An 18,708-nucleotide genomic window follows, 5' to 3' on the forward strand; every position below is an offset into this window, starting at 1 on the left:
CCCGGCCATATGGTGAGATTGGGCTCCATCTGGCCCCCATGCAGGCTGCCTCCCCGGCCAGGCTGCCCGAGCTCGTGCAGCTCCCAGGCAGGACCAGGCCCTGGGGGCCCAAAGGATGTGTCGGGCACAGCTGGCTGGCCAGGGCAAGGGCAGTTCCTCGGACTCCTGCAGGCTCTGCTTTGGGGCACACCCCTTCTCAAGGCAACACTGTGCTGGGAAGAGCCATCACCCAGCATCCCACCCAGGACTGGAACACAGCTCGGGACTCACTTTCTAAATGGCTTTAAACTGTGAAGTAGGAAGGAAACCTTCCACTCATGACCAGCCTGGCACTGAAGATGCAATGGTGATTTGGACACATCTGGGCTCTGACCCCAGGGGTCACAGTATCCAAAGAGAAAGACGAGTCAGTGTAGCCACTAACCAAGTGAGCTCAGGACCGGGCCGCCTGGGTCAGATCCCCATCCGCCGCTGACAAGCCGGGCCCCAGGTACCGGCTGCCTCACTGTTCCCAGCCCTGTAGCCCCCGTCTGCTGGGGCGTGGGAGGACCCACAGGGTCAGCCCTCAAATGCCAGCTACTCTTCCCAGTACATTCCCAGAAAGGGAAAACCTTAAGTTGCTAGGCCAGCGCCCCCAGCCCCCGGCTGAAAATGCCCAATGGCTCCCCCTCCCCCCCTGCTTAAAGCCTCCTGGGGCGAGTGCCCCGTTTGTGGCAAAAGGTGGTCTGTCCTGGAGCTGAGGGGCTGGCGTCGTGAGAACATCTGCCCCGGGACTGAGCAAACATGGCCTCCTCCGGCACCCTCCCTGCCAGCCCAAGTCCACGCACCAGGCAGTCAGGGTCAGGCGTGGACCCACGGCCAAGGAACAGGCTCCACGGAGCTGCAGTGGCTCCCGGGGCCCTGTCTGCACCTCCAGTCAGTTGGACCTCAGGGCATGGGCTCTGGGGTCAGACTGCCTGCCTTCAGAGCCCAGACCAGCCCCTCCTGGTTGTGTGACTCTGGACAGGCTTCTGAAGCCCCTGATCCGCAGTCTCCCCATCCGCAAAGTGGGCCTGATCATAGGCTGCCTGCTCGGGTAACTACAAGATTTAAATAAGTCACCGCGTGGAAAGTTCTTTAAAAAGCAATGTCCGTTGTGAATATCTTTAAAGAACAGGGTTCTCCGGCTTCCTGGCAGCCGCAATCCTCCCCTGGGGTGCACAGGGCATGGGTGTCTACAGTAGAACACACTAAGAACACAAGCCGGTCACCTCCCTGGATCCAGATCCGAGGTTTTTTTTCAATGCAATTGGAAAACTGCCGTTTCCAGAGCTACCGACTGATTTGCTCTATTTGTTCAGACCAAACAGAGGGTCAACTACACCCGCATGACTCTTTCACATGACCTGCTGTTCCCCACGTGGGACACATTGGTTCTTCTGACCCAAACACAAGATTTCTAATGCGCGATTCACAGCTTGCGTGTGCCAGGTCCTGAGCTGGGCTGACAGTGGACGTCTCCTAGGGGGACCGCAGAGCACAGAGGTCCAAACCAGGGCCGACGCCCTGCACCCACTCCCCCGACTCTGCAGTGACGGGCGCCGGAGCGGGGGTGCTGACCCAGCCAGGAGTCAGGGGCCGTGAAAGGGAAGCCAAGACCTGGGAGAGAAGGAGGCACAGGGAGCCTGAGAGTGGACATCAAGAATGTTGCAGACAGAGCAAAGAGCAGAGCGTCGTGTGTAGCCTGGGAAGCAGAGAGAACTCGCCCCCTAGGAACCGAGTGGGTCTGGGCGGCCAGAGCTTTGGCTTTGGTGGAAGGCGGGTGGGAGGCCCATCCTAGCAGCAGAGCCCAGCAGAGCCTGCTCCCCGGACCCTCAGGGCCGCCCACCGAGCTGAGGGGAAGGGGATGGAAGCCGGAGTGCTGGGGCCGAGGCGTGGGCGGGAGAAGCGGAAGCAGAGGCAGCGGGTGTAGACAACTGTTTTGCAAAGCTCAGCTGTCAAGGAGAGAAGCAGCAGGCGGGAGGGTGTGAAACAGAAAGAGGGCTCCCCGCCTGCGTTAAGGTTGGGGGAGCACACTGACACCTAGAGGAACTGAGCTGGTAGAGATGGGGGGCGGTGGGGGGGGGCATGGATCAAGGGAGCAGGTCGTCTTGAGGACCAGAAGTAAATGGGATCTGAGACACAGTGCAAGGAGGAGATGCCATCAGCAGACGTAACCTGGGGGTGTCCACACCCAGGGAGACATTTAGAACCCTGAGTCTGTCATTATGGGGGTGCTGGCCACCCCTCCTAGCAATGCATCATTTGTAATACAGAAAGCACGCTTTCTACATCATCACCTGGGTGGCAGATAAAACCACCAAGAAGGTCAAGCTGAGGACCCTGGTCTCCGCCAGGACTTGGTAATTCATCAACCCTCTTTAGGGCCATTGACTCTCCCACGGCATCCTGGTGAGGGATGTGTCCCTATTCACATGTCACATGGATGCAGAGGTCCCCTGGAAGGTGCCTGTGGCTTTCAGAGAGAAATTAAGAACTGGGGTCGACACACTACAGCCACGGGCCCAATCCGGCCCACTGTCTGTTACTGTAAACAGTGTTTTATGGGAACACAGCAGTGCCCACTCTTTTACGTATCACTGTGGCACAATCAAGTAGTTGCAATGGAGATCTTACGGCCGCAGAGTCTAAAACATTTACAGTCTGGCCCTTTTCAGAAAAAGTTCGCCAAGCCCTGATGAAGAGCCCTGGACTAAGGTCTATCAGCTTGTCCAGGCTCAGGTGGGATTTGGGCCTTGGCTTGTCTGAAACTCACAGGCTACTGCTGCTGCATCTTGCCTTCTTTACCAGGAGGGTGTCTTCTTGTGGAAGAAGAAGTTAGAGAAAGTTCTCTCATTAACCCATCTCACTACTAGAAATGCTAACTGGTTATCTATCCTGCTTCTCAACAGAGCCCACGTCCACTACTCGGCAACCAAGGTTGTCTTATTAAACCAGACATCAGGTCAGCATAGTTAAACAACATCCACAGTCTACCCTGGCCTCCAAAACCCTGCGTGACTGGCCTGTGTCTACCCCTCTGTTCTCGTCACACACCTGCCACTCTACCTGTGTCTGCTTTCTGTTCCTTGAACAGGCCAGGTTTGCTCATGCCTCAGGGCCTTTGCACGTGCTGCTCCCTCTGCCTAGAATGTTCTTCCTCCAGCTCCCTCTAAGGCTGGCTCCGCCTCATCAGCTGGGTACCAGCTCAGATGCCCCCTCCTAGGACCAGACTATCAAAAGTGCCCAGGGCAGGGGGTGGCGGAGGGATGGAGTGGGAGGTTGGGGTTAGCAGATGCAAACTATCATATATAGGATGGATAAACCACAAGGTCCTACTGTAGAGCACAGGGAACTTGATCCCATATCCTGGGATAAACCATAATGGAAAAGAAGATGAAAAAGAATGTACATATGTGTATAACTGAAGCACTTTGCTGGACAGCAGAAGTCATCACAGCACTGGAAATCAACTGTACTTCAATCAAATAAAACTTGTTTTAAAAAGTGCCTTCCTCTCCCAGCCTTCCTCTGACACATCAGCTGCCCGCTTGTGTCCTGAGCATTTCACACCCTCTGGAGTTAAGTACTTGTTTACTTTATGTCTCCTCCGTTACAATGTAAGCTCCCCAAACGGCGAGGATTTTTGCTCAAGACTGAAACTTGAACTCAAGTAGACGCTCCACACCCTTAACAGTTAAACCAGCCCTGACCCAAGTCAACGGGATGCAAAGCACAGCTGTGACCCACATAGGTAATTTCACACTCCTTAGTCCTCACCTTAAAAAACTGAAAAGAAACAGATGAAATTAATTTAATAGATTCTATTTAACCTGACAAATCCAAAACATTATCATTTCAAATGTAATCAATATAAAAAATTATGGAGCTATTTTACATTCTTTTTTTCACACCAACTCTGAAATCTTGTGAGGCTCTGAGACACATTTCAAGCACTCAACAGCCACATGTGGCGTGGTGCCCAACAGAGGAGAGAGTGCAGTCTTAAAACAGTGTTTTCTTCTGTCAAATGCTGCCTGATCACTTTACGTTAACACCCACTTAATCCCCACAGCAGCCCTAGGAGGGAAACACAATTATTAACCCCATTTCACAGATGGGCAAATAAAGGCAGAGTCTGGCTTCAAACCAGACAGTCTGGTTCCACAGTCTCTGCTTTTATCCACCAACTAAATTGCCTTTCATTCTTGGCTGAAGCCATAGATGAATCCAGTAACAGAAGAGGCCCCACAGCATACAGCCTGAAGCCCAGGCTTGGGTTCTAATCCTCCCCCTACCAATAACTACGGATGTGACCTTGGGCAAGTTCTCCTATCCCCCTGTCCTCAATCTTCCCATCTGTAAAATGGGAGTAACAACAATAGCACTTCACAGAGCGGTGCTGATTCAACGATGCAATGTCGGAAACACACATACAATGTCGGTAACACACATACAATGGTACTTCATATTAACTATATTATAAGCACCAATCAGTGTTACTCTGTTAACAGGCATTAGTGATAGCTCTTCTCTCCTACCAGCCTTGACTCAGTGAACTTCCTGGGTTTTCTGGACCCTGCAAGGAGGCGACGGTAGCAGCGACTGCCCCACATGGTTGCTGTGGTCAGCCTTCCATCCACCCTACATCATCCCCAGGCAGAGATCTGCTGGGACCAACGGCTGCAGGAACAGGGCATGGGGTAGAGGGAAGGGAGGTGATGTAACATCTGGGCAGAGAATAAGGAGACTCCACTTGGAAAAGGCCAATAGCAGTCCACGGGGACAGCATCCAAACAACAGGTACAGTTTTGGGAAGAAATTACTACCAAGAGAAAACTCAGCAGTGACGGAGGATGGCCAAGAGAGATGGAGAAGAGGCAGCTGAGGACAGAGAGGATGGTCATGGTGATGATGGAGATGAAGACGGCTACCAAGCCCGGGCTCTGAGCCGAGCCGGGGCCGAGCACTTAAAACATGGGGGCCATTCCATCCAACTCTTTCAATGGCCCTGTGAGGCAGGTGCTAGTCATTCCCACTTCCCAGAGCCAAGAGTCACACCCAGGTCTGTCGAGCTGCACACACCACATTTCATCTCCAACACTGGAGGCCTGGCCTGACCACCTCCCACCTGGGTGACATCCGTGTGCCTCAGCTTCCTCTGACGCCAAGGGCAGGTTTGGTCAGCTGATCTCACCATCCCCTTAGAGCTCTGAAGTCTCATGGGGCAATCAGCTCAGCCTCTTCTAGAATAAGACAGTCCTGTTCCCCTGGGGATGACTGAGCAAAGAAAAGTCCCATTGCCCATGAGGGGCTAAGGTTGACCAGAAGTTTCCCAGAGTTCAGGTGCATGGTCCAGGCTGTTGGGCTTTACCTGTAGCCTTAAACCTGTTCCTGGGAAGATGAACTCAGAGCTACCTGCGCTTCTAAGACCTCTGTAAAGAAGTCTTTCTTGGCAGAGGGAACAGAATGGCCAGGGCCCCCGGGTGTCAGCCTCTCTTGAGCCCAGCCAGGGAAGCAAAGCTCCCAGCCTCTGGCCACACTGAGTCTTAACGTCCTGGGTTGGCCCCAGATGGGAGGAGAGAAGCCGTGGGGCTTGGGGAGAAGCCTGGGCACTGGAAACCAGGGCCTCCCAGCTCAGCTCTCCACTGGATGACCAGCCCACTAGGCTGTCAACGTGACCAACCCCTTGCTAATTTTGCAGAGAGGCACACAACCTGAGGAGAGCTCTGCAGCACTCAGGTAGGTAACTAACACCTGCAGGCTGGCTCCTACATCCATCCAAGCGAAGGACCATCTTGTCATTCCCTGCAAATAGTCACTGAGCAATTACGATGATCTTCCAGGCAATGTTCTTGGATCTGAGATGCCACAGCGAATAGAAAGACAAAACCCTTGCCTACACAGAGCTTACATTCTGGTAGGGACAGAGACAATAAACCAGTGAACTTACCAATATATGATGTTAGATGGCACAGGGGCTCGGAAGAAAATAAAGCAGGGGACAGGAGCAGATGAGGAGGTTAGGAAAGGTGGTACCACCTGAGCATCAACTTCCACAGCACAAATATCTGGTGCTGGAAAGCTTCTGGCTACAAGACAGAGGGGGAAATACCCGAGGCAAGAACACGCGTGGCATGAGGAGGGTCTGGCGTCTGGATCCCAGAGAGAAAGGCAGAAGGTAATAAGAGCTGAGCTCAACAGAGCAGCGAGGGGCCGGGCCACGCAGCGCTGTGACTGAGAGCCCCTCTGTCAACTGTCCAGCCTTCATTCTTGGTCTCCGCGAAGCTTGGAGTCACGCCCCTCGGCTCCCTTGGTCTGCTGTTAACACACGCGGCAGCAGGCAGGTGACTGACCACCCAGGTACACAACTCACAGTGTTGTGTAGCTGGGGCGTAAGTACTTACTTCCTCCAGCAGACGCCATTCTTGATCATGGGGAGTTGGATATCAAGACTCTGGAAACCTAATACACGAAGTCACTGCTACAGCAAGGGATGGGTACACCACTCTCCCCCCAGCTGCCCCAAGACAGGCTCTTTAGAGTGAGTCAGGCCAGTCACGTGAGGTCCCCACTCCTCCGCATCTATGAAGCCCACCGCGAGCCTCTGAGATCCTGGGCTCAGGGGACCTGCAACTGCCGACGTGATACGTTTCCTGATGCCTGGCTCCGCTTGGCCTGCTAATCAATTCTGATAGTCAGCACTTGGTATCCACCGGATTGGCTCTAGGAACTGCCACGGATACCAAATTCCACAGATGCACAAGTCTTACAGTTAGCCCTCTGTATCTGCAGATACATCCGAGGATTCAACCAACTGCGGATGGTAAACATAGTAAAGGATCCAGGTTGGCTGAATCAGTGGATGGAGGGCCAACCATATGTCTGCTTGTGCCTGCTCTTGCCCAGGTGTCCCCATTCGTGGTTGCAGGCTGACCCCCATCCGTCTCTCAGATGAGTCCAGGCCTTCGGCTCCATCCTGCCCACCTGCCATGGAGAGGACTTAACCCTGCAGCCCAGTAAGAAGGACCGGCCAAGCTCTACCTTGTGGGTCTTGATGTGAGCTCAAACTCCACAGTCCTCGAGGATGTTTGCCTTATTTGATAATCTCCCTCTAGCTCTGGTTCTCAGTTTGCTGAACAATGGAACCGTGTGGGAAGTTTTTGAAAAATGCTAATGCCTAGGTTCTACCCCAGACCAATTAAATCAGAATCTTTGGGACAAGGGCCAGGCATTAGTACTTTCAGAATATCCTACTTCGTTCCAATGTGCAGTCAGGGCTGAGGCTCTCTGTGCTAAAGGGACCTTCTTCAACTTTAATGTGTGTACAGATCACCTAAAGACCTTGTTAAAATGCAGATTCTGAATCAGTAGGTCTGGGGAAGGGCCCAAGAGTCTGCATTTCTAACCAGCTCTCATGGCATGCAGTCACTACTGGTCCATGGACCACACTTCGAGGAGTGGGGGTCTAGAGGCAGCCAGATTTGCGGGGTGGGAGATGGAAATGGGCTTCGCTGATTTTCTGGGTCCAAAGTAAATGTCCAGTATTGAAGCTCCTTTTAAAGTTGGAAAGGGATTTCTGGAAGAGTTAGGTTAGGGTAAAGGGCTCTTATAGAAGGAAAGAGGAATTTTCTGCTAATGTGGAAACAGGAGATCCTATACCTAAGAAATGCTACAGGATCCACTGTGTGTTGTAAATAAAGTACCTAACAGACTACCCAGCACACAGTGGGTACCCCATACTTACGGTACCATTGTTCTTATTAAGACAGGACCCTCAGTCCATTACCTAAACCAAACAAAAAATATATATTTTTGTTTGTTTGGTTGGTTTCGGTTTGGTATGCTTTTGGCTTGCAAGAACCCCATAAAGCCCTACAAGCCCTTTTATCCTCAGAGGATGTGCCACAGGCAGGGGTCAAGCACAGAAGGCTTGGGGCCAGGCGCTTTCATCCCAGACACGGCCTCATGGACCCTGCCTGGTCTAAGGATACCAATGCCTTTATTTCTCTCATTAATTTGATTTGTTTGCCGTGAGTTGGGCAAAACTCCATAGCCCGGGCACGGCTAAAATTGAGGTTTGTTACATTAAGGACCTATTTTAAGTGCTCTCCTTGGCTTAACTTATTAAACAACTCCACACAGCAGGTACTTTTAGTCTCAAGGGCAGATGAGGAAACTTAGAAAGACGAAGAAACTTGTCCAGGTCACATACATAGCATGTGACCGGGTCAGAAAACAAACTGAGAGGCATATGTCAGAGCCCATGTTTTTCCAAGGTTTTTCAAATTTTACTCGCTATGTGATCTCATGAAAATGCAGGTTCTCCTTCATTGGGTGAGATGGAACCTGAGATTCTGCATTTCTCACAATGATGTGGCTGGTCCTTGGACAGTATTTTGAGTAGCAAAACTACTCATATGCTATGATGCCTCCTGGGATTTCTGTCCTCAAGATCCCTCTACAAGACTCTTGCCACCATCCTCCTATGATCGGTGATCTGTGGATTTGACCAGTGGCAAAATCACAGTAAATCTCCACTTTGAACACCTATACAAAGTTCTGTTTAGACTTCTGCTCAAAATGCAGTCTTCTGTGGCAAAGGATCAGCTATTCGGAAAAGCAGCTGTGTCCATTACAAGCTGTAGATGTTGCAGATAGTTATGAAATTGCTTTTAAATGTAAGCATCACCACTGAGAATGCTTTCTGGGCCAGGGAACAATTCCCAGCTCTAAAAGCCAAGTAAAGAGTTCCAATTTGAGAAATACATAGGAGGGATTTCTCAAAACACAGGAGTGAATCATTTAACTTTAAGCTTCTCTTCTCAGATTAACAGAGGAGAGGATGTATATAGGAACCAGAAGAAGACAAATCTTCCCTCCCTGTGAAAGGCATTTAAGGGCAAATCTAGACCATCCACTTAATCAGTCTGGACTCAGTGGCTGGGAACTAGCTGGTTTGTGAATGAGACAGAGAAAATTGGAAGAGAGAGGGATGAAGGTAAACTCCCAGGGGTACTTTGGGTACCAGAGTGACCTGAAGTTCCAGAATCACAGACAACGTTCTGGAGAAGCCTGACTTCAAAACATTAGCTAGAATGGCACCTTTCTGCAATTTCCACAGCCCAGTGATTCCCAAACTCTGCTCCGTATTAAAATCACCTCCTGCTCAGGCCACGCCCCCACATCAATTAAACTATGATCTCTGGGGGTGGGGCCCAGGTACCCTTAATTTTTAAAGCTCCCCAGGTGATTCCAATGTGCAGCCAAGTTTGAGAACTACTGGCACAACCTTTCAGTGTCTTCCTTCATAAAATAAAGGAATCCATCTGGACGAGTGGTTCTTTATTCTGTCTTGCATGTTAGAATCACTTTCAAGTGATTTTTTAAAATACTGCTGCTAGCAGCATCCCTAGAAATTCTAGTTAATTTGTGAGGCCCAGGCACCAGCATCATCAGCATTTTTAAGAGCTTCCCCAGGTGATTCTACTATGCAGCAAGGGAGACAACTACTTGTCTCAGGGTTTTTGCCCACTTCTTCTATTGCTTACATTTTAAACATCTATGATATTCAGGCTAAAAATGCATCTTAGACTTTTTGAAAAGGTGGATCTCTCATCCCTACTTTTAAATCAGGGATTTTTAACTTCAGAAGGGTCTATGAATCCCCTTAAATCCTATGCAAAATGTTGGATGGATATATATATTCATATGTATATATTTGGGGGAGGCGAATGTCCTTAACTTTTATCAGTCTCAAATGACTTAACTCTTATTACCTTAAAGGCAAGTATGTGATTTCTGATTTAATAAATTTAAGAAAATTAAAGAATGAATGGAAGACCAATTTGGTTTCAACAGCACATCTGCTAGTTTGAATTTGGGACACGTCTATTGCCACCTAGTGGCTGCATATCTTTATTGCAGGTTTAGTTCAGACCATATTGCCCATCCTTTGAAAAGCTATAGGGTGACAGATGTGAAGATTTCAAATCCAAGTATCAAAGCAGAAGCTGTGTCTGAGACTGGGGTCAGTAGTAGACTGGTAATGCTCACAGTAAGAGATGAGCTCCCCACCTGCACTTATAAGGAGACCATCCACCCAGATACTTTGGATTCATGTCCCAAACTGGATTAGGACACTAGGGTTTCTAGACCTGACCGTTGTTACCTACATGCCTCAGTTTGACTGCCAGCTTGCTTTCTTACCAACCGTATGTGCTTGGGAAAATTACTGAGCCTTTCTGTTCCACATATAAAAAGAAGATAATACAAGCACTTCTAAGATTGCTGTGAAAAATAAGTAAGACAATACACGTAAAATGTTCAGCATAACCCCTGGCACAGCAAAAGATCCCAATAAATCTGAAGTTATATTATTTATCATTATTTCCTTGCTTTGTTTATTGTTCCATATGGGTTACAGTAAAGACCAAATAAAAGAGCAAAAGGTATATTACTAACACATGGCAACTCATCATATATCCAGAGAATCCACAGAGCACAGAAAAGGGTAACCCTACAACACAGACATAATCCTTACTCTCAGGAAGTGCCCTTCGAACATAATCCTTACTCTCAGGAAGTCCCTTTGAGATTCTGACAGTTCATCTGTCTCTACGTCTGAGTGCAGCCACTTCTTGTCACATATCTACCTTCCCACCATGTGAGCAAGAGGGTGACCATACTCCACCACCAAGGCTACCGCAAGCTCCTTTCAGGGAAGAGGATCACGCGGACATTCACTGAATCACAGACGCCCTAAACCAACAGCTCTGCTCCAGCCTGGACACTCCCTGGCGGCAGTCTCCCACGCCACTCTCTCTGCAAGGGAACAATTCCCAGGCTCTTCCACAAGCCACCTGCCCAGGGCTCCAGGACCAGCTCCTGCCCAGCTGAAGCAGAAACACCACCGAAACTTCTCACCAGCCTCAGCAAAGATGCAAGGTGATCAGCTCTCACTTACCTGGAGTCTGCTTGGCCGTGCGCACGGGAGTGTAGTGGTTTTTCGAGGAAGATCTGACCGGCGTGTTCTCTTTGGGAGAGCTATCGATAGCCGAGATAGTTTCTCTTTCACAGTGTGCTATGGGGATTGGTCCCTGTTGTCTTAAGATGTCGGCCAGAGCCCTGAAAGAGGAGGAGACCACACAGTGAGATCCACCGAGCTGGTGAGTGCAACCACAAAGGAAGCTGGGCTACTTTCATCGGCCCTTTGATGGACGGAGACCCAGTATTCAGTTACAGTCACAGCATCATCTGGTGCTGGTCTCAGTGGGGATACAGGGGAGAGGCTGCCATGCCTGGGGGTACAGGCACTAAAAGGCTGTGATTAAGGTTTCCTTCTTTCATTCATTTCACACCAATCAACTCTGAGCCCTTTCAAAACGCTGGCTCCCCAAATAAGCCCGTATGCCAGGCAGATACGACAGCAACTGGCCCATGGAATGCCACTTCAGTGAAGGGCGGCCACCACTGGCCTCAAGTTCAGTGGCAGGTGACTAATATCAGGGGGACCAACTTCCCCATGGAAAGACACACACCGAGGAGCATGTACTCTACACGGGTGACCCAAATAAGTACAAAACAGAGCTCCCCTTGTTAAAGAAAGGTGTGATTTAGCTGCAAAGACAGGACATACAGATAAAACGATAAATATCAGAACACACGGACGGTGCAGACAGTGAATGCAGCTGAAGCTTAGAGGAAGAAGCAATCACAAACACTGGGAGGAAAGAGAGATGCACAGAGATGCTGCTGTAGCTGGAGAGGTCCATGCCCTCTGCAAGGGACCCAGGTACCCCGAGAGCAGCTTCTATTCACCCAACACCTCTCTTCAACAGCCAAACATATGTTTACTGAGGACTCAGCATGCATTAGTCACAGCAGAGACAGAGGTAAAGAGAACACAATTCCTGCCCTCTAGGGGCTCAGCATTTAGGGGAAATCGCTCCCTGACCTGGTTTGGAACAGGATTCCCTCTGTGGGTGGGACAGGTGATACCACTGTCAGTGGGAAACAGACATGCAGGTAGGTTCTAAGGAGCCACAAGGGACCACCATCAGACATTGTCATTGCAGGGCCAGGCGCCCGATTCTGCGTGCATGAGCCAGGAGGAACTCTTCCATCTACCTGGGTCCCTGAGGGGTGGGCGAGGCACCATGCCCCAGGCCTGAGACCTGGCTACACCCAGCCCACTCTGAGGCTTCACTCCACTGGAATTCCAGCTCCCCGCACCCTGCCTCCGTCGAAAAGTGACAACCGACCGCAGCAGTTTAAAACGTGTCTGGGAGTGGATAGTTTCCTTTCATTATGCCGCCTCTGACATGCTGAACCTTCCTGGGAGAGGAGCATCAAGCTGGTAATCTTATCATTTAGTGGCATTTATATAGCAATTTCAGATTTTCCAAATGCTTTCCTGGCACTGGCTTTCTTTTTTCTCAGGCTCTAAGGGAAAAAGCAGACACACGCCACCACCCCATTCACTTCTGTGGACCAAGAAGTGAGGGAGGGGAAGACAGAACCTCACTAGTTTGGTAAAGGAAGTCCAGGCAGACCTGGGGCCTGGAATAAGAAAAAACATTGCCCTATCGAATCAAGAGATTTGGGTTCTAATCCCAGCTCTGCCACTGATGAGTCGTAAATCTTTGGGCAGATTTGTTAACCTCTGAAGTAGAAATTTAATCTTTTTATCCCCCATCAGCAAAACAAAGGGTTTAAACTAACATGACCTCTAAGATCCCTTTTAATTCCAAAATGTGATCAATATTTTATATATTTTTTAACCACACATCCACGCATGTTACCTTGATTCCCTCACCCTTCTGTTTATCAAAGGCACTTTCCTACCATCTTTCTATGGTAAGGAAACAGTGACTTAAAAGTTATAACAGAGGGCTTCCCTGGTGGCACAGTGGTTAAGAATCCACCTGCTGACGCAGGGTACACGGGTTTGAGCCCTGGTTCGGGAAGATCCCACATGCTGCGGAACAATGAAGCCCGTGCGCCACAACTACTGAGCCTGCGCTCTAGAGCACGCAAGCCACAACTACTGAAGCCCACGCGCCCAGAGCCCATGCTCTGCAACAAGAGAATCCACCGCAGTGAGAAGCCCGCGCGCCACAACAAAAACCCAACGCAGCCAAAAATAAAAATAAATAAAAAATTTTTTTAAAGTTGTAACAGAAATACAGACCAATGGAATCAAATTGAAGAGTCCAGGAATAAACCCATACATCTACGTTCAACTGATTTTTAACAAGGGTGTCATGATCATGAGGAAAGAAGTTTCTTCAACAAATGGATATCCACATGCAAAAGAATAAAGTTGGATTCTCAAAATGGATCACAGACCTAAATATTTAGAGCTAAAACTATACACTCTTAGAAGAAAATTGAGAAGTAAATCTTTGTGACCTCGGATTTGGCAATGGTTTCTTAGATATGACACCAAAAGCACAAGGAATGAAAGAAAAAAACAGGTAAAGTAGGCATCATCAAAACTAAAAACATTGCTGCATCAGAGCAGCATGAAGAAAATGAAAGACACCCACAGAATGGGAGAAAATATTTGCAAGTCATATTTCTGCTAAGAGATTTGCATCCAGAATATATAAAGAACTCTTAAAATTCAACAATAAAAAACAAACAACCCAATTTTAAAATGGACAAGATATAATCAGACATTTCTCCAGAAAAGGTATACATGAAAAGTAGCTCAACATCACTAGTCATCAGGAAAATACAAATCGAAAACACAATGAGATAACCCTTTACACCCACCAGGATAGCTATAACCAAAAAGAAAACACCAAATGTTGGCAAAGACGTGGAGAAACTGGAGCTTTTATAAACTACTGGTGGGAATGTGAAATGGTGCAGACCCTTTGGTAAACAGTCTGGCAGTTCCTCAAAATATTAAACAGAGTTACTATATGGCCTAGCAACTAAAATACTCCTAGGTATATGCCCGACAGAAATGAAAACATACGCCTACACAAAACTTGTATATGAAAGTTCACAGCAGCATTATCTTTTTTTTAACAGAGGCCCATTCAAGTTGGTTTCTGCATATTTTATTTATTTATTATAATACATCAATGAAATGTTTTATTTCTATTTTTTATTTTATTTTATTTTTTGCCCATACTGCATGGCTTGCAGGATCCTAGGTCGCCAACCAGGGATTGAACCTGGAGCCCGAGCAGTGAAAGCGCTGAGTCCTAACCACCGGACTGCCAGGGAATTCTCCATAGCAGCATTATTAACAACAGTCAAAAGGTGGAAATAACCCAAATGTCCATCAACTGAAGAATGGATAAACAACATGTAGCATATTCACACAATGTTATTATTATTTAGTCTTGAAAAAGCAATAATGTTCTGATATGTGCTACAACATGAATGGACCTTGAAAACACGCTAAGTGAAAGAATCCAGTCATGAAAGACCACATGTTATGATTCTATGTATATAAAATATCCAGATTAGGCAGATCCACAGCAACAGAAAGTAGATTGGTGGTTACCAGGGGCTGGGGGAGGGGCAAATGAAGAATGATTGCTAATAGGTACCAGTTTTCTCTTGGGGAAGATGAAAATGTTCTAAAATCAGCTAGCAGTGATAGGTGGACAACTCTAAATGTATAAACATCACTGAACTGGACAATTTAAAATTTAAGGATGAATTTTATGGTAGGTGAATCACAGCCTGACAAAGCTGCTATTACAAAAAGAAAGCTTACATTCTTTTTCTTGCCTCTCACGTTCTTACAAAGACCTCTCAGGTATCTATGAAAGAAAACGGTGTCATGTGGTTAAGACCACGCTTTTGGAAGGTCAGTACTAAACCTACATCAACGACAATGATTTTGCCCCTCAGGGGACAGCTGGCAATGGCTGGAGACATTTTTGGTTGTCACACAACTGGGGAGGGAATTGCTATTGGCAACAGGTGGGTAGAGGCCAGGGGTGCTGCTAAACATCCTACAATGCACAGGACAGCCCCCTACAGCAAAGAATTATCCCACCCAAAATGCCGACAGTGGCGAGGTTGAGACACTCAGATCCGCGTCTACCTAGCACTACGTGAAGTGGGTCTTTGATTAATGCTCAGAGCAATCTAGTTCCAGAGATGTGTACCAAGGTCGGACACTAGGCTGGGCTCTGGGACAACTAGGGCTGGAGACACTGAGATGAACATTTGAAGTCAGGGGATCTTGGGTGTCTGGGCCATCAGTGTATCCCCGGGTCTTGGCACATTGCTCAGCCATTATTCAAAGAGAGAAAGGATGGCCAACAAACACGTGAAAAGATGCTCAACATCACTAATTATTAGAGAAATGCAATTCAAAACTACAATAGGTATGACCTCACACTGGTCAGAATGGCCATCATCAAAAAATCCACAAACAATAAATGCTGGAGAGGGTGTGGAGAAAAGGGAACCCTCTTGCACTGTTGGTGGGAATGTAAATTGGTGCAGCCACTATGGAGGTTCCTTAAAAAACTAAAAATAGAACTACCATATGATCCAGCAGTCCCACTCCCGAGCATATATCCAGAGAAAAATATAATTCAGAAACACACATGCACCCCAATGTTCATCGCAGGACTATTTACAATAGCCAGGACATGGAAGCAACCTAAATGTCCATCAACAGAGGAATGGATAAAGAAGATAGGGTACATATATACAATGGAATATTACTCAGCCATAGAAAAGGAATGAAAATGGATCATTTGTAGTGAGGTGGATGGACCTAGAGACTGTCATACACAGTGAAGTCAGTCAGAAAGAGAAAAATAAACATCATATATTAACACATATATGTGGAATCTAGAAAAATGGTATAGATGATCTTATTTGCAGAGCAGAAATAGAGACACAGACGTGGAGATCAAATGTATGGATACCAAGGGGGAAGTGGTGGTGGGAGGAACTGGGAGACCGGGATTGACACATATACACTACTGATGCTATGAGTAAAATTAGATAACTAATGAGAACCTCTGTATAGCACAGGGAACTCTCTGCTGTGTGGTGACCTAAATGGGAAGGAGAAGAGGGAATATATGTATACGTATAGCTGATCCACTGTGCTGTACAGAAGAAACTAACACAACATTGTAAATCAATAAAAATTAATTTAAAAGAAAAAAAAAACAAAGAGAAAGGAGTGAAGATCATCCTTGTCCCATCCTTGTAGGGCTTTCATCCCTTTTGTCCATATGGACGGTGTAAATGGCAAACTCGCAGCAGATTCGCTCCAGGCTTATTGGCCAAGGAGGACCCAGCAGAGAAGAGATTTTCAAGCTGAGATCAGCACTCCCAGGATGGGGGCACCTGGGGGAAGGGGACTCTCAGTGCCCATCTCCTGAGAAGCCCTGCAGGATGCAGGCCCTGAGAGATGAGACGTAAGAGGGAAGACACCTCTTTGGAGACCATCAGGCTCCCCAGAGCATCTCTGCGTGCCTCTGGCTTGCTGCTGGTGAATGAGTTTTAACTGGGTTACAGCCAAGCTGTCTCCTCCTAAAGGTAATGACTTGCGTGGTACCCTCTCCAAGTGCCCTGTTGGCAGGGCTGAGCTGGGCTGCACAGCCAAAGGGGACGGATGTGCTGAAGATTCAGGCTAGCTGGGGGCAGGGACCCTGCCCTGTGTGGTACCAGCGAGGAGGACAGTAGCCAGGGATGTGATCCTGGCCTCCTGAGCACCATCCTCCAAGAGCCCCCTTTTCCCAGTGCCCTCTGGCAGCCAGAAAGGTGGGCCTCGTTCCCAGATGGTGCTGGGTCCCCCTCTTTCAGCTCACACACCCTTCCCTCAGCTCTTCAGCTCGGTGACCTCCCTCCTCGCTCCCATTCCTCTCCACCTTCCATTCCCTTCTCTCCAGGGTGCTGGATAGGTATTATTCTACTTCTGAAATGTGCGATCCCAATCTCACCTAATTAATTTGGAGACGCCGGAGGAAATGGGTTAAGGCCTGAGCTACTTTCTCACCGTAGGAAAGAAAATTGGCCATTGAGGAAGCGGGAAGCAGGTTTTGTGAGACAGTGGCTGCAGCTCTCGGGGTCAAAGGAAGGGACAGAGACCCCTTTGGGGTCGGAAGTGGGGGGAGAGAGAGGGACAGACAGTGACAAACCGAGAGAAAGGGAGTGACAGAGGGACAGAGGTGGAGACAGAAGGAGAGGGAAAGGAAACAAAGGGAGGGAAGAGATGGACAGAAAGGGAGCCAAACAAATGGGAAGGGAGTCAGAGACTCAGAGCCAGAGAGAGGCCGAGGGAGAGATGCAGAGATGACCGAGTAGAGAGAGATACAGACAATGGGACAGAGTAGGGGGGAGACAGAATCAGAGGGTCACAGACAGACAGGCAGACAGAGCCAGAGGGAAAATGGGACACAGAGAAACTCAGAGAAAGAATGAGATTCAGAAGGTGAGAGATAGGGAGATGGGATCGGAGAGGGACCTTCCCAGGGAAAGAGCATCTGGGGGTGAGAGACAGAGACGGGCCAGTGAGGAGTGAGGCTGGTTCCCAGCCAAGGGCAGCCCCACGCCGCCCCTCCCCCCGCCCCGTGCCCACTACAGAGGTCTAATTTAAGAACTTGAAGAATCTGGTTCTTTGTCCTGCTCATCCCAATCCCCCAATCTCCCCCTCCCCCAGAGCCACTTTGCTGCAATATCTGGATATAGGAAACAAAGGAATGCTTTTTGCCTGAATTATCTACCTAATTGCCTTGGTTCGCTGCACATGGATTCCTTGGCTTTTGTGGGTGTGTGGCGAGCAGGGGAGAGTTAATTAATTGGGCAGCAAATCTGAACAGGGAAAACAGTCATTCTGATCACTCAAGCCAGGAAATTTTTGCGTTCTTCAGGACTCGTTGCTTGTATATTAACCATCTGCAAAACTGAGATCCCATCTTACATATGGATAGCACTGAACAGGTCCTAAGGGTTTTACCTGCCTTGTCCGGCGTGGCGGCCGTACTAAACCTGGGACCTTTGCAGCTACGGTTACCCCAATTTTAAACACGAAACTGAGGCTCAGACTAATTCTAGGATGAGAACGTGACGGAACCAAAATTTCAACCCAGGGCTTCCGGCTGGAGTCCTGATGTCCTTCTGCTCAATGGGACTGCCTTTTATATACATCTCACTTTCCTAGGGATTGTCAGATTGAATGAGTCCTCCCAGTCTCTCCAGCTGGGTCTGCTAATTTAGCAAATGCCAGTTAACATTAGGGCGTGGAGAAACAATTAGTCAATGAGTGGTTCAGGTCAAGACCAATTATTTATTCGCTTAACACCTTGGTTAATGTTGTCAGTGGTCCCAAGGAATGAAAGTGTGTTTGAATTTCCCTAAGCGTTGAGTTATTGCAATTCCTGTAGGGACCAAGCCTGGACAACATTTTGATGTGTTGCCACCTGTATTCAAGACACGAAATCTTTCTTAAAATGGCAAATGATTCCCTTAACATGAGAAAAATAAACAAAACCTTGGTTATAACTTTGCTTCATGGTCTTGCCAGCTTGGGAAATTAAGGGCCATAATTTATTGAGCCATTACTATGTGCCAGACGGAGTGCTAAACTCTTTTATGCATTATCTTATATAATCCTCAAAATGATCCTATACAGTAGGTGCTATCAGTAGCCATATTTTGCTGATGAGAAAACTAAGACTTTGAGAGGTTAGATAT

The 18,708-nt window shown here is 48.2% G+C and overlaps 1 protein-coding gene across 3 annotated transcripts in view; it reads right to left on the bottom strand.

The window, feature by feature from the left end:
• The window catches only part of SHISA6 (shisa family member 6), a 244,690-nt gene that overhangs the window by 210,196 nt on the left and 15,786 nt on the right, over nt 1-18,708 (bottom strand). For all 3 annotated transcript variants that reach the window (XM_060082458.1, XM_060082457.1, XM_060082456.1), the window contains exon 2: nt 10,985-11,145. In XM_060082458.1, the coding sequence (XP_059938441.1) occupies nt 10,985-11,145 (161 nt within the window). The remainder of the gene's footprint in view (nt 1-10,984; nt 11,146-18,708) is intronic.

The sequence above is a fragment of the Mesoplodon densirostris genome, chromosome 18, assembly GCF_025265405.1.
Source record: "Mesoplodon densirostris isolate mMesDen1 chromosome 18, mMesDen1 primary haplotype, whole genome shotgun sequence".
Classification (NCBI taxonomy): Eukaryota; Metazoa; Chordata; class Mammalia; order Artiodactyla; family Ziphiidae; genus Mesoplodon; species Mesoplodon densirostris.